The sequence below is a fragment of the Bemisia tabaci genome, chromosome 2, assembly GCF_918797505.1.
Source record: "Bemisia tabaci chromosome 2, PGI_BMITA_v3".
In the NCBI taxonomy this organism is placed as follows: domain Eukaryota; kingdom Metazoa; phylum Arthropoda; class Insecta; order Hemiptera; family Aleyrodidae; genus Bemisia; species Bemisia tabaci.
This window is the reverse complement of record NC_092794.1, coordinates 50,895,825-50,910,858: the sequence shown is the minus strand read 5'-3', so window position 1 is coordinate 50,910,858 and position 15,034 is coordinate 50,895,825. Positions and strand designations below refer to the sequence as shown.

Below are 15,034 nucleotides of genomic sequence, written 5' to 3'. Positions count from 1 at the left end.
TAGATAGATACGAGATATATTCTTGTAGTAAATATTTACAATAATTTTAAAAAAAATTATGATTGTTCATGGGAGGGGGTAAAGTAAAACCAAACTTGCAGAATGGTAAAACCTGTGGACGAATCAGGATCCAACCTGAATTCTTTCTGAACGCCGAGCGGAAGCCAGACCACCATGCCATCGCTTCCAATGAGCTGGATACCCAAATGCAATGCTGCCAATGCAGATGATGATCGTTGGCTATTCACCATGACTAGCAAAATTAGCGAATTTGATAATGAGTAAAAGTAATATTTTTACTGACCTTAAAGTCATCCATTAGACCGAGCATTCTGGCAGTGTGTTTGAACATGTCCTTTGTATAGTATGGAATACGCACGGTTCCTTCATGCACTATTTGCCGAGCCCTTAGTTCTGGATATGTTACAACAGTGCTTGAATATACCAACTTTGAATATTCTACATCATAATTGTCCTATAACAGAAACAAATATGACAATCTATAGCTATTTCAATGATTGCAACAATGTCACACACTATGGTCGAAAACATAAATCATCATTTTCTGACACAGTATTCTAGAATCATTTTTTTATTGTCTTCATTATTTGAGATTAAAATAGATTTAGCAGCAAAGTGTGTAAAAGCCAGAGACGATAAACTCACAATCAGCTCACTAATGTGGAATTCTTTCCTTTCGTTGACCTGAAAAAGTCGAATTTTTCTAATTCATTTTAGTATTGCAATTTGAAAGGCAAATTTCCACGATTGGATTCGGTTCACTTTTGCGCCAATTTTCACACAACTGCCAACTGACAAAAAAAAAGAGGCAAAAGCAAACTAAACTCTGCGGTTTGATGAGGTTTACAACCTCTCAAGGTGGGTTGAGAAATTTGGATGCAGTCATCATGCTGCAAACGTGAAAACCAAATGTTATAGGCACACCGTTGCCTGGAGGGAATTTCGTTTTGTTGCAACGGAGGTTGGCAGTGAGTCAAAAACTTAACCAAATCCACTTGCGGAAGTTTGCCTGAGGGAGCACAGTTGCAATAACCAGTGGGAATAGGATCAGAATCCAACAAGAAATATTTCAGCAGAAAACTTACTTACTGATATCATCAACTCACCTTAATTAAATATGTTAGATTTTTCTTTGTAAAAGGCACGTAAATATTATTTAAATAAATATACTTTAAATGTTTTTCATAGAAGAGACCACTGAAACAGAGAGGAAAATAGATAATTAATCCGATGAAATCTTAGAATTGCATTAAACATGAAAAAAAAAAAAAAAAAAAAAAAAAAAAAAAAAAAAATAGAAAAAGAAAGTAGCTAGATTGGAGGTTTAAAATCTACATTTGAGGAATGGGTCAGTGGCCTTTACTTTCTGCAGAGTATCTATCAATAGTTCCCGGTGTAAAATTTCTAGAAAAAACCAAACACTCCATTGAACATTGTAAACAAGCATTACTAAGGGAAGAAAAAGCTGATCAAAATCTGACCGACCAGATGCACTTCGTTGAGGTCAAGTAAACAGGTCGTGTCTTTCGCTGGGCATAAGCCTACCAATCAGCAGATAAAAATTCCTCGCTTGCCTACATCATGAAGGGCCACCAAAAATATTGTTTCAAATGGGTCCAGAATTTGACGACTTCACAGTCACCTTTACAGCCTTTACAGAAATATTAAAATTATTACTAGCATCAGATAAATTATTCCAACAACTAGAATTGATCGATAGGGGGTAAAAAAACCGATTTTGAACAGGAAAAAACTTTTAAACATTCAAAATAGTTATCATTGACTACCTTGAGTTGCATTGTGTTACACAATGCTGCTAGGCAGAAGGAACAATACAATATTATGCATTGTGTGTGCAACGGTTCAGGGAATGCAACTTAATGATTGGCAATTGACAATACTACATGATGATGAAAAATATATTTACTTACTTGCTCACTCCTACCATACCAAAAGTTTTCGTCCTTGAAACTTCTGGCCTGATACAAGCTCTATCTTTCCGTTGTTCAGGTTGTCGAATCCAATCATCCCAATAACTATTAAGAAGAGAAGAAAAACACATTTGACTATCAGTTGATTGGGGAGAGTGACTAAAGACCAAAAATCTGTCTCTGATAAGCAATTTCATTGAGAAACTAATTGAACTAGCCCCTTGCTGCATTAATTGTTATATTTGACTTTAAAAAACGTAAACAAATTGTGAAAATACAAGAGTTAGGAGACCTATTTTACTCTTTTTTAAGTAAAATTTATGTTTAAAAAAAGTTTTGAAAAAAATTGGCATCAAAATTTTTTTAAATTTTGAAAATCACTCATAGATGCTAAAAAAGAAATAAACTGCAAAATAGGCAACATGAAAAAGTAAAATTTCCGTGAAAAAAGGCTTCACATATTCAACTCAACAATGGGGCTGTTGCAAACTTTTGCTAGAGCAAAAATAAGAGTTGTTTCTTGTAGATAATGCCTCAAAAATCACGATGAGCGCATCGGCAAAGTCTGAAATGCACTCATAACTTCACAATCTGCGTAAGAAATTTGCGTTTTTTTAAGCTTCCCGCTTCAAAAACGATACTACGGCACAGGTGAACATTTTGTTAGAGGAGTCGCTCCATCGTCGGCGATATTCATCATGGCCGACGCTTGCTCGCAGTTCCGTGCGTGATTCGAGGAGAGTTCAAGGTCAATCAATTCGGGCGTGGAAAATATGAACGTTAACACACCGATTGTCATCCGGTCTAATCCAGTTCAGGTGTTATATCTCGTCCCATCAAACGTGTTTCGGCGGATTGGCGTCGGCCATGATGATTATTGCCGACGATGGAGCGACTCCTCTTACAAAATGTTCACCTGTGTCGTAGTATCGTTTTTGAAGCGGGAAGCTCAAAAAACCGCAAATTTCTTACGCAGACTGTGAAGTTATGAGTGCATTTCAGACTTTGCCGATGCGCTCATCGTGATTTTTGAGGCATTATCTATAAGAAACAACTCTTATTTTTGCTCTAGCAAAAGTTTGCAACAGGCCCATAGTACTACTTCTTTGTGCTGTCAAACTTATTAAATTGCCAAAAAATGCACTTTTCAGACCCAAATTTCACGAGATTGGCAATTAAAAGTTCCATTTCATAAGCTCATCTTTCACCGGAGATCATGAGAAACATCATAGGTATAAAAAAATTCAAAATTTAGTCAGCACCAAATTTCTTCGTATTATGTGTGTGGGTATTTGCTCAAGAGAGGAGTAAATCCACTCAAGCGGACTGAGACTTGAATAATTCAATTAATTTTTTTATTGTCATTGCTGATTGAAAATTTAATTCCTTAATCAAATTAAAATGTATTTTTCGCCACCCATTGACTTTACTTGATATTGAAGAAAAAACAATCCAGAAGATTATGACAGCTAATTCCATAGGCCTCTCATCATTACCTGGCTATGAAATTCTCGTGGAGAACAGAAAAATCTCATTCGAGCTAAATTCACCCTCTTCGTGAAAAGCTACTCAGATTAACACTGAATGCCAATGATTAAATGGGAGCTTCATAGTTCAGAAGTGCATAACATTGTACCTGTGAGGCCACTTTGGTGATAGTTCATCCCATAAAGATTTTGTTAACATCCACCCTAGACCAGGGAAGAAATCAGTTCGATAAAGAAGTTCTGGATTTTCAACTGCTATCAAATTCTTCTTGCCGTTATCATTCCATGCTGATATGCACCACAAAGTGGGGTCTGCCAGTAAAATGGGATATGTACCCAAGAAATATTCGAAAAAATCTGGGGCTACTTCTAAATCATCTGAAAAAACAAAAAGATGCATTCAGTATATCATTATGATACTTAATTATTTTGCAACTTGTGAATAACAAACACTTTACGCTGCTGCAACTGCAATGTAGCTCTTGCATGGGTCAGGAATTTGCGATTTAAGTACAGATTCCTGTTTAAAATTTCGCGAGAAACACAATGATACCACAGCTTTTCTCTGAAATTAACTCCAAAGCTCAAAAAAAGTCTTCCAAGTTGAGGCCGCAATGGAGGGGATATTCCACACTACCCCAAGAGTCCACCTCGATATCAAGACAAACTCTCCGTGCAAAGATAAGGAGCGAATACATTAGCAGGATTGCCATGTTTTCAGTTGTCGAGTCCCTAAACGAAGCGGCAACCCTGGTAATGTATTTGCTCCCTAATTTTGCACAGAAAGTTTGTCTTGATAAACAGTTGGACTCTCAAGGTAGTGTGGGATATCCCCTTCATTACGGCCTCAACTTGGATAGATTTTTTTGAGCTTTGGAGTTGATTTCAGAGAAAACCAGTGGCACATTGTGTTTCTCGCAACATTTTACACAGGGATCTGCACTTAAACTACAAATTCCTGACACATGCAAGAGCGTCATTCAATCCGAGTGAATGTTGAGTAAAATAATGCACTTTTACAGAGCAAAAGGGAATAAAATATCTGTGTGTTAACATTGAAATTAAGGGCATAAGTAAAAACAATTTAATTGAGAGCTATTTCACGCAAAACAAAATCATGATTCCTACAATATATTATTGCAGAATATTTAGTTAAATCGCAAAACCATCCATTTTGTAGAAACTTAATAAACTTGCTCTTTCAATGGATAATTCAGTTACTGTCATAAACCAGCTGCTTTTCCTTTAAGTAAAGATACGTTCTCTCACTCTTTTCACTGAGACTCCGTTCAAAATTATGTTCAAAAGTCCCTCCCGAGAAAAATTACACTTCTGTGTCTCTAAATAAAAGACAAGATTTTAGTGCAAGTTCTTCAATATCTATTCATTTTCATTTTTCTTTACATGATAAAAAAAAGAGTAAAAGAACGAGGTTACAACATACTTTCAAAATAACGTACCTTCAACTATAATAGCTGTCTGGAACTTAAACTTATAAAAAGTTTCATTGAGAGCCCAGCCATAGTGCCTTGCAATTTTAAAATAACCTTTGAATTTTTTCTCTTTTGGAGGAACAGGAATGTCGCTTTGGTCAGGTTGCTGTAAACGGAAAATGATAAATATTGGTTCCATGAAATAAAATAAGTATTATTACCAAGATGAACGATCAGGAATAAGTGAAAGCTTAATACTCTCCTCTCAAGGGCCAAGCACTAGGCGCAAAAAACAGAAAAAAATATTGGTGGAGAATAAACATTACTTACTTTTACTTCCTGTCAATCTCATTGACATTCATAATATTATGTAAACAAAAACAAGAAGTTCCAATGTACTCACAGTGCAAGCCTGATAAGCAAATCAAAGTTGCTTCTAAAGAATATAAAATTTTTAAATTTTGCCACATCGTAGTTTTTTTGTTTGTTTTTTTTTCTTATTTATTGGGACCTTCTACATTATTAGAAATATGCATTGAGTTATTAGAAATATGTATACACATTGTAAATAAAGTTAGATTAAAAGAAATTTATAAGCAACCGAGAAATTCGTATCTTACTTTCATTATGACTAGGTGAAAACTTTAAGTACCTATTGGTTCAGACCTGGGGGTTCGCCAGCTCCCGAGGCTTCACCCTCTTTAGGCGTCTCAATTCGTCAGAATTGTCGAGTAATAAAAGTGTCTCAGTATATCCACATCATAAATGATACTTAAAATCATTATTTGAGATACTCTATATAAATATAAGAAATGCATTGAGTTTGACTAAGTTGTGACGATGTCGAAAAGCTCAAAAAAATATGGTCACAAATGACTATACCAGGACCAGTGAAAAATCGAATTTTCCCACCACAATAGAGCGTTAAGGGGAGACGAACATAAGGCATTGCCTGCATGCACCTATGAATAATTGGTACAATGATGAAGCAATATATCTGCAAAAGGTGCAGCACTCCATATGGAATGTGTGCTCAAAGTCTACTGACCATTGGGCAGTACCGATAGATCAGAAAGGTAAGAGAAAAAGAACTCACTAAGATATGGTAAATTTGATCTCCATACGACTGGATCACCTCTGCGGTCCTTGCATGATTGCAGTCTTGGGATACGATGATAGGAAACTTTTCTTTTGAGGGTCTATACTTGAGCAATGCATTCAAACATTTGGCCACTGACACTCGATTGCAGGAAAATACCACAACAGCAATGGCATTTTCAGAATGTGCAGTTAGCTCTTGTAGCTGGAGAAAAAAGAAATTAAACCTAAATTGAAAATACCTGATAACTATCTTCAAGTAATGTTTTAATTAGTGTGCGCTTTCTCTTTTGAAACTAACACTCGGATAGAATTATACGATTTTAAAGGAATCATAAAACAATTGTAAGAATTGTTGTTTTGGTTTTTTACTCTGCTCAGCTGAGCCTCACGAAGTTTCAGCAAGTTCATTTTGTATTTTCGACAAAAAGAAGCACATACATTTTGAAAGTTGTAAGCCTTAAAAGTTAAAATTAAAACCGACTAAAATTTTAGGGCTCTAAGACTTACATTAAATCAAAAGAGGTTGAAAAACAAAAAGATGAAATTTATATATATTCAAACAGCAGTAAGTATTTTGAAGAGGAAAACTCTGGCTAAAATCTAATTTGCTAGCTGGATCCTTACTTTAACACATATTGCATGTTTGCACAAGTGTGAGCAGATGAGCCTCATTTTGAAGAATAGAGGGACAATGTGGGGAATCAGGTCATTGGATCAATTGTCAACTGTGAAATACGAAGGGTGTATAAACACCGTCTTCTTCTTTTTCTATGTATAACAAAATAATTAGAGTGGATCCTTTAGAGATGATACTAGCGATAAAAATATCTTGAAATTATGTAGGTACCTCTCATTACCTAAACTCATTTAAAACGTGTTACACTGTAAAATACTGACTTTTTTTTATTTCTACCGACCATTACTTTTACAATCTGTTTCAGTTCTCAAAACCATGAGAGTGGGTGGAGGGGAATCACACTGTAAAAAATACTTCTTCTGTATATGTGTGAGAAGGAACAGTGCCTAATTTACAGCAAAAGTTGTACGTAAAAGTATCATACATTGAAGAGCACTTTTGTTTGGTACTACAACAATAAAAAAATATATAATTGCAAAACTTACTCTCTTGTCATTGTGTAGTGAATTATTATTTCCATCCACACTAGGGCTCTGAGAAGGAGCGCTCACAGGTTTTGGAACGGATGTGACATTTGCTTGGAGATTGGCTTCACTATCTGGAAAGAGGTGAAAAACAAATACAAGAATGGTAAAAATTTCAATGGACGGAAAACTGACACAATACTCTCTACTCAGTGAAGATGGAAGGACGTGTGTCTCTTTATATTCATTCTTGATGACCATTTCCTCTTTTTGGATGGTTCCATGGTGATTCCCATTTCACACATTATTTCCTTTTTTCTTTTTTGTCTATAGGTGAGGGAGGCGGAGGGATGGATCTCTCTTCATGACAGAAAAGACTATGACATTTCAATGGTTGACCTCGGAAGCCACACACCAAAGTTTGCAATGTCCCAGACTTCCCGTCATTCTTGTAATTGGGAAACTAATCATCATGAATTTTCGAAAGTTTCTGTGAGATACTTCACTGTTTGTAGAATTTTCAGAGAAAATTTCATAAAAGAATAATGTGAATTCCATGCCTTCGAGGCAAAACAGTTTACTAAAGTTTTGGACTAAAGAAAATAGAGTTTGGTGATTTACACTAACCCCCCCCCCCCCCCCAAATTAAATTTCTCTAGAACAAAGAGTTAGAATATTAAATGGGGACAGAATTTCTTGAGTTTCGATCGTTTCATATTTTTTGAAATTTCCCACTCGAGATTTGTAGTTTCCGACTTGAGCTACTGATGCTCTTATAACGACATTGTAATTAGTGCGATGAGTGAATTATTTTTAGGGATGACAACAGAGACAATCTTCCTACAGTTGGTTACCGTTGACATTCAAAACCACATGAGCGGTGATTTGGTTGATTCTGCCGTGCTAAGGAAGGACGCCGTACAAACCTTCAAGTGTTACCAAATTTCCTTCGCACAAATGTTTATTTTTAAAGAAAGTTATGAATATTTTTCCTTGAAATTTTCAGGAACTTTAGATGAAATTGCGAACGAAATTATCTGAAAACTTAGAAGAAAAATATTCATAATTTTATCAAGAAATTCGTATTTTATCAAAGAAAATTTGGCAACGCCTGGAGGTTTATATAGCGTTTCTCCTTGGCACGACAGAATTATTGAAGTAGGTACAGGGTACACATACAGCGGATTCTGTTGTAACGTGCTTGTGCTGCTACTAATTTCCGTTTCCGCACTTAGCGTTCCTGCGTTCGGACGTGGGAACGTTAGCTACCATCAGTGCTACACTGCTACCGCACGGAATCGAGACTTACGGTTCCGAACGTGTCCCCCAAGCAGCTTTCCGATTCGAGATTGCTATAAATGCTATATTTATTACGGAGAGCCGAACCAATTCCGAAAGGGCAAAACCGGAGAGACTCCTAAATCCACTACCACTAGTAAATGGGATCGTCTCATTTTAAAATTCAACACTGGAGAAAAAGACTCTTGGGTCCAGAGTGCAGACTCTAAAAAAATTTGGCAAAAAAAAAAAAAAAATACCTCTCCTTGATTCAATCGAGAGCCAAGCCTCTCACTTTAAGCGGATTTCCTTTTGATTCAAGCAAAACTCCGATTGAATCAAGAGAATTTTTTCTTGTCAAATTTTTAAAGAGTTTGGACTCTCGGCCCGATAGACTTTTTTCCCCTACTGGAGACAGGGCAACGCCCCCGGTCTTTCAAAAGATGCCCCAGAAATGCCTCTTTTTTGTTCTATCTTCCAAGCATTCAGTTCGATTGAGGATGTTTTTGCCAAAATCATTGCAAATTTTTGGAAAAATCTTTGTTTCGCACCGATTTGAGAGTAATGTCAGGCATTATCAGAAGGACATAAAAGCTATAATATCCGACCACGAGACCGGTTCGGCCGCGCGATGGGGAACTCCTGGACTCCGAGGGAACAGGAAAAACGAGGAATCTTGCCAGATTTTTGCGAAATATTCGTTTTAACGGCGTTTGAGCCGTTAATATTTTATGCAGTCTCCAGGGAACTTATCATAAAATTCCATTCAAATTGGAGATAGGCAAACTTTGGGAGAGGGGTAGAAGATTTCTCCACCCGCACCGTCTCAGACACGAATCCCCCTCCCCCTTCTTTGAGCGTGACGTAATCAATGGACAGCCCTCGCAGCGTAAAATGCAAAGTTTAAATACTTACATCTCATGGTGATAGCTTTCCTAAATTTTTCCAGTAAAAAATTATTGACTACTTCCTCCGAGCGAAGCTTCGTTTCAAACGCTTGTAGTTGGTCCTTCATGGAGTTGGAGCCGCTCTGAAAATACAGAAAGCACAGGAAAAAGGTAACTTCTAGGCAAAGAAGATAAACACCGAACAGGCAAACATAGTAACTGTATGATACTTTTTCGGGGGCGGCCATTTGTCTACGTCAGAATCAAAAAGACCCCGAGAAAAATAGAGGTTTGCGACGTCGTGTGCTTTCGTCACGGTTGAACTACTGTAGGATCGCACGAAATGAAACAGGCACGGCAAAACGATGATATTTGCGTATCTGAGCGTGAAAATACCCAACTGCGTTCAGCACACACAAAACAAAAAAGTAAAAAAGAAGAGGACACGCCGGAGATAAGCTAATGGGCTAGAATTTGGCAGGAGCACGCTGTCACAGGTATTGAAATACCAGTAACTTGTTCATTTCTTAAACTTATAAATTTCCTATGCATATTCAGTTCACTCATTAGGGATGGTTGGATTTCGTACACTTTCGTCTTTTTCAGTCCTATCTCCCAGCCATCACCTTAAATTACCCATTACTTTTATTACTGAACTTACAGCTGATAGCTCCACTGATTATAGCCAGCCAATAGCGTGTAGACTTGTTGTCTCACCACCTGTGACGTCACCAAGTCTATAAAAGCTTGAGCTGCCCATTTCTCATGGTCCTTTTACCATCTTGACCCGTAGTACTACGTTATGCCATTCTCCCTCCGTAGGCATTATTTATTCAAGTGTGACTCTGTAATCATTTTCTAAATTCTATAATACAATTCTTTTCGGCCCTCCAAGTATTTTCGTTCAATTCTTGCTCTCCCACAACTCCGTTAAATTTTCCGCCGCGTCAAGGATTCTTAGACGTTTTTCAGTCCGTCTAAAATGCAAACTAATCCTTCGACGTGACATGGTGCCGACAACCCGTTCTCTGACTCTTTAGCTCAGACCGAACCACCATCGTTCTCACGTGCAACTACCCGTGTAACTTCCACCCACCTGTTTTACACTTGGCACTCCGCAATTTTTGAAGTTCCTTTTCGACAGAAAAGAAGAGAAGTTCCTGTTCCTACCGGAACAGATGAGCAGTTCTTACGGGGTTACCCTTTCTCTCGTGAATTGCAAAGTGAAAAAAAAGACGTATACCACCATCCGGACTTGGACTTTTTGTGATCTCTGGCTCTCTCCTACTCTCTGGCCTTTGGACTCCAGCCGTACCTCATCTCTCGAACTTGGAACTTCTCATCTAACTCATATGCAAAATAGCACAGGAAAAAGGTAACTTCTAGGCAAAGAAGATAAACACCGAACAGGCAAACATAGTAACTGTATGATACTTTTTCGGGGGCGGCCATTTGTCTACGTCAGAATCAAATTCCCTCGTGCATTGCAAAGTGAAAAAAAAAGACGTATACCACCACCCGGACTTGGACTTTTTGTGATCTCTGGCTCTCTCCTACTCTCTGGCCTTTGGACTCCAGCCGTACCTCATCTCTCGAACTTGGAACTTCTCATCTAACTCATATGCAAAATAGCACAGGAAAAAGGTAACTTCTAGGCAAAGAAGATAAACACCGAACAGGCAAACATAGTAACTGTATGATACTTTTTCGGGGGCGGCCATTTGTCTACGTCAGAATCAAATTCCCTCGTGCATTGCAAAGTGAAAAAAAAAGACGTATACCACCATCCGGACTTGGACTTTTTGTGATCTCTGGCTCTCTCCTACTCTCTGGCCTTTGGACTCCAGCCGTACCTCATCTCTCGAACTTGGAACTTCTCATCTAACTCATATGCAAAATAGCACAGGAAAAAGGTAACTTCTAGGCAAAGAAGATAAACACCGAACAGGCAAACATAGTAACTGTATGATACTTTTTCGGGGGCGGCCATTTGTCTACGTCAGAATCAAATTCCCTCGTGCATTGCAAAGTGAAAAAAAAAGACGTATACCACCATCCGGACTTGGACTTTTTGTGATCTCTGGCTCTCTCCTACTCTCTGGCCTTTGGACTCCAGCCGTACCTCATCTCTCGAACTTGGAACTTCTCATCTAACTCATATGCAAAATAGCACAGGAAAAAGGTAACTTCTAGGCAAAGAAGATAAACACCGAACAGGCAAACATAGTAACTGTATGATACTTTTTCGGGGGCGGCCATTTGTCTACGTCAGAATCAAATTCCCTCGTGCATTGCAAAGTGAAAAAAAAAGACGTATACCACCATCCGGACTTGGACTTTTTGTGATCTCTGGCTCTCTTAAAGGCTAAAGGTAAAAGCTAAAGGTGGTATGGAAAGAAATAACACTCGGAGGACGCTTTTAGATCACCTTTATGGGCAAGGTATCATACCGAACTGAAACTGAGAAATGAAAAACTGGAGGAATCAAAACTTTACAAAACAGCTGACGCTTTTCGCCAACACGCCCCCTCAAAATTTAACTTGGGGATTAAATTTTGACATTGAAAAAATGAAATGTAAATTTGAAATGTAAATTTGACTTTTTTTTTCTTTTTTTTTTTTTTTTTTTTTTTTGGGGGGGGGGGGGTTTAACCTAAAGGCTAAAGGTAAAAGCTAAAGGTGGTATGGAAAGAAATAACACTCGGAGGACGCTTTTAGATCACCTTTATGGGCAAGGTATCATACCGAACTGAAACTGAGAAATGAAAAACTGGAGGAATCAAAACTTTACAAAACAGCTGACGCTTTTCGCCAACATCTCTCCTACTCTCTGGCCTTTGGACTCCAGCCGTACCTCATCTCTCGAACTTGGAACTTCTCATCTAACTCATATGCAAAATAGCACAGGAAAAAGGTAACTTCTAGGCAAAGAAGATAAACACCGAACAGGCAAACATAGTAACTGTATGATACTTTTTCGGGGGCGGCCATTTGTCTACGTCAGAATCAAATTCCCTCGTGCATTGCAAAGTGAAAAAAAAAGACGTATACCACCATCCGGACTTGGACTTTTTGTGATCTCTGGCTCTCTCCTACTCTCTGGCCTTTGGACTCCAGCCGTACCTCATCTCTCGAACTTGGAACTTCTCATCTAACTCATATGCAAAATAGCACAGGAAAAAGGTAACTTCTAGGCAAAGAAGATAAACACCGAACAGGCAAACATAGTAACTGTATGATACTTTTTCGGGGGCGGCCATTTGTCTACGTCAGAATCAAATTCCCTCGGACTTGGACTTTTTGTGATCTCTGGCTCTCTCCTACTCTCTGGCCTTTGGACTCCAGCCGTACCTCATCTCTCGAACTTGGAACTTCTCATCTAACTCATATGCAAAATAGCACAGGAAAAAGGTAACTTCTAGGCAAAGAAGATAAACACCGAACAGGCAAACATAGTAACTGTATGATACTTTTTCGGGGGCGGCCATTTGTCTACGTCAGAATCAAATTCCCTCGTGCATTGCAAAGTGAAAAAAAAGACGTATACCACCATCCGGACTTGGACTTTTTGTGATCTCTGGCTCTCTTAAAGGCTAAAGGTAAAAGCTAAAGGTGGTATGGAAAGAAATAACACTCGGAGGACGCTTTTAGATCACCTTTATGGGCAAGGTATCATACCGAACTGAAACTGAGAAATGAAAAACTGGAGGAATCAAAACTTTACAAAACAGCTGACGCTTTTCGCCAACATCTCTCCTACTCTCTGGCCTTTGGACTCCAGCCGTACCTCATCTCTCGAACTTGGAACTTCTCATCTAACTCATATGCAAAATAGCACAGGAAAAAGGTAACTTCTAGGCAAAGAAGATAAACACCGAACAGGCAAACATAGTAACTGTATGATACTTTTTCGGGGGCGGCCATTTGTCTACGTCAGAATCAAATTCCCTCGTGCATTGCAAAGTGAAAAAAAAAGACGTATACCACCATCCGGACTTGGACTTTTTGTGATCTCTGGCTCTCTCCTACTCTCTGGCCTTTGGACTCCAGCCGTACCTCATCTCTCGAACTTGGAACTTCTCATCTAACTCATATGCAAAATAGCACAGGAAAAAGGTAACTTCTAGGCAAAGAAGATAAACACCGAACAGGCAAACATAGTAACTGTATGATACTTTTTCGGGGGCGGCCATTTGTCTACGTCAGAATCAAATTCCCTCGTGCATTGCAAAGTGAAAAAAAAAGACGTATACCACCATCCGGACTTGGACTTTTTGTGATCTCTGGCTCTCTTAAAGGCTAAAGGTAAAAGCTAAAGGTGGTATGGAAAGAAATAACACTCGGAGGACGCTTTTAGATCACCTTTATGGGCAAGGTATCATACCGAACTGAAACTGAGAAATGAAAAACTGGAGGAATCAAAACTTTACAAAACAGCTGACGCTTTTCGCCAACACGCCCCCTCAAAATTTAACTTGGGGATTAAATTTTGACATTGAAAAAATGAAATGTAAATTTGAAATGTAAATTTGACTTTTTTTTTCTTTTTTTTTTTTTTTTTTTTTTTTTGGGGGGGGGGGGTTTAACCTAAAGGCTAAAGGTAAAAGCTAAAGGTGGTATGGAAAGAAATAACACTCGGAGGACGCTTTTAGATCACCTTTATGGGCAAGGTATCATACCGAACTGAAACTGAGAAATGAAAAACTGGAGGAATCAAAACTTTACAAAACAGCTGACGCTTTTCGCCAACATCTCTCCTACTCTCTGGCCTTTGGACTCCAGCCGTACCTCATCTCTCGAACTTGGAACTTCTCATCTAACTCATATGCAAAATAGCACAGGAAAAAGGTAACTTCTAGGCAAAGAAGATAAACACCGAACAGGCAAACATAGTAACTGTATGATACTTTTTCGGGGGCGGCCATTTGTCTACGTCAGAATCAAATTCCCTCGTGCATTGCAAAGTGAAAAAAAAAGACGTATACCACCATCCGGACTTGGACTTTTTGTGATCTCTGGCTCTCTCCTACTCTCTGGCCTTTGGACTCCAGCCGTACCTCATCTCTCGAACTTGGAACTTCTCATCTAACTCATATGCAAAATAGCACAGGAAAAAGGTAACTTCTAGGCAAAGAAGATAAACACCGAACAGGCAAACATAGTAACTGTATGATACTTTTTCGGGGGCGGCCATTTGTCTACGTCAGAATCAAATTCCCTCGTGCATTGCAAAGTGAAAAAAAAAGACGTATACCACCATCCGGACTTGGACTTTTTGTGATCTCTGGCTCTCTTAAAGGCTAAAGGTAAAAGCTAAAGGTGGTATGGAAAGAAATAACACTCGGAGGACGCTTTTAGATCACCTTTATGGGCAAGGTATCATACCGAACTGAAACTGAGAAATGAAAAACTGGAGGAATCAAAACTTTACAAAACAGCTGACGCTTTTCGCCAACACGCCCCCTCAAAATTTAACTTGGGGATTAAATTTTGACATTGAAAAAATGAAATGTAAATTTGAAATGTAAATTTGACTTTTTTTTTCTTTTTTTTTTTTTTTTTTTTTTTTTTGGGGGGGGGGGGTTTAACCTAAAGGCTAAAGGTAAAAGCTAAAGGTGGTATGGAAAGAAATAACACTCGGAGGACGCTTTTAGATCACCTTTATGGGCAAGGTATCATACCGAACTGAAACTGAGAAATGAAAAACTGGAGGAATCAAAACTTTACAAAACAGCTGACGCTTTTCGCCAACATCTCTCCTACTCTCTGGCCTTTGGACTCCAGCCGTACCTCAT

At 38.4% G+C, this 15,034-nt stretch overlaps 1 protein-coding gene and 1 long non-coding RNA gene across 2 annotated transcripts in view; both read right to left on the bottom strand.

Annotated features, from left to right (window-relative positions):
* LOC140224119 (uncharacterized) overlaps positions 1 to 15,034 on the bottom strand; it is a 643,754-nt gene that overhangs the window by 546,233 nt on the left and 82,487 nt on the right. The gene's annotated exons all lie outside the window — the stretch shown is intronic.
* Positions 1 to 15,034, bottom strand: part of Mgat1 (alpha-1,3-mannosyl-glycoprotein 2-beta-N-acetylglucosaminyltransferase) — a 41,901-nt gene that overhangs the window by 7,571 nt on the left and 19,296 nt on the right. The window contains exons 3-10 of the mRNA XM_072297510.1: positions 9,268 to 9,382; positions 7,096 to 7,208; positions 5,969 to 6,175; positions 4,900 to 5,038; positions 3,589 to 3,817; positions 1,953 to 2,057; positions 1,128 to 1,218; positions 305 to 475 (exon numbers count right to left, since the gene is read on the bottom strand). Of these exons, the coding sequence (XP_072153611.1) occupies positions 305 to 475; positions 1,128 to 1,218; positions 1,953 to 2,057; positions 3,589 to 3,817; positions 4,900 to 5,038; positions 5,969 to 6,175; positions 7,096 to 7,208; positions 9,268 to 9,382 (1,170 nt within the window). The remainder of the gene's footprint in view (positions 1 to 304; positions 476 to 1,127; positions 1,219 to 1,952; positions 2,058 to 3,588; positions 3,818 to 4,899; positions 5,039 to 5,968; positions 6,176 to 7,095; positions 7,209 to 9,267; positions 9,383 to 15,034) is intronic.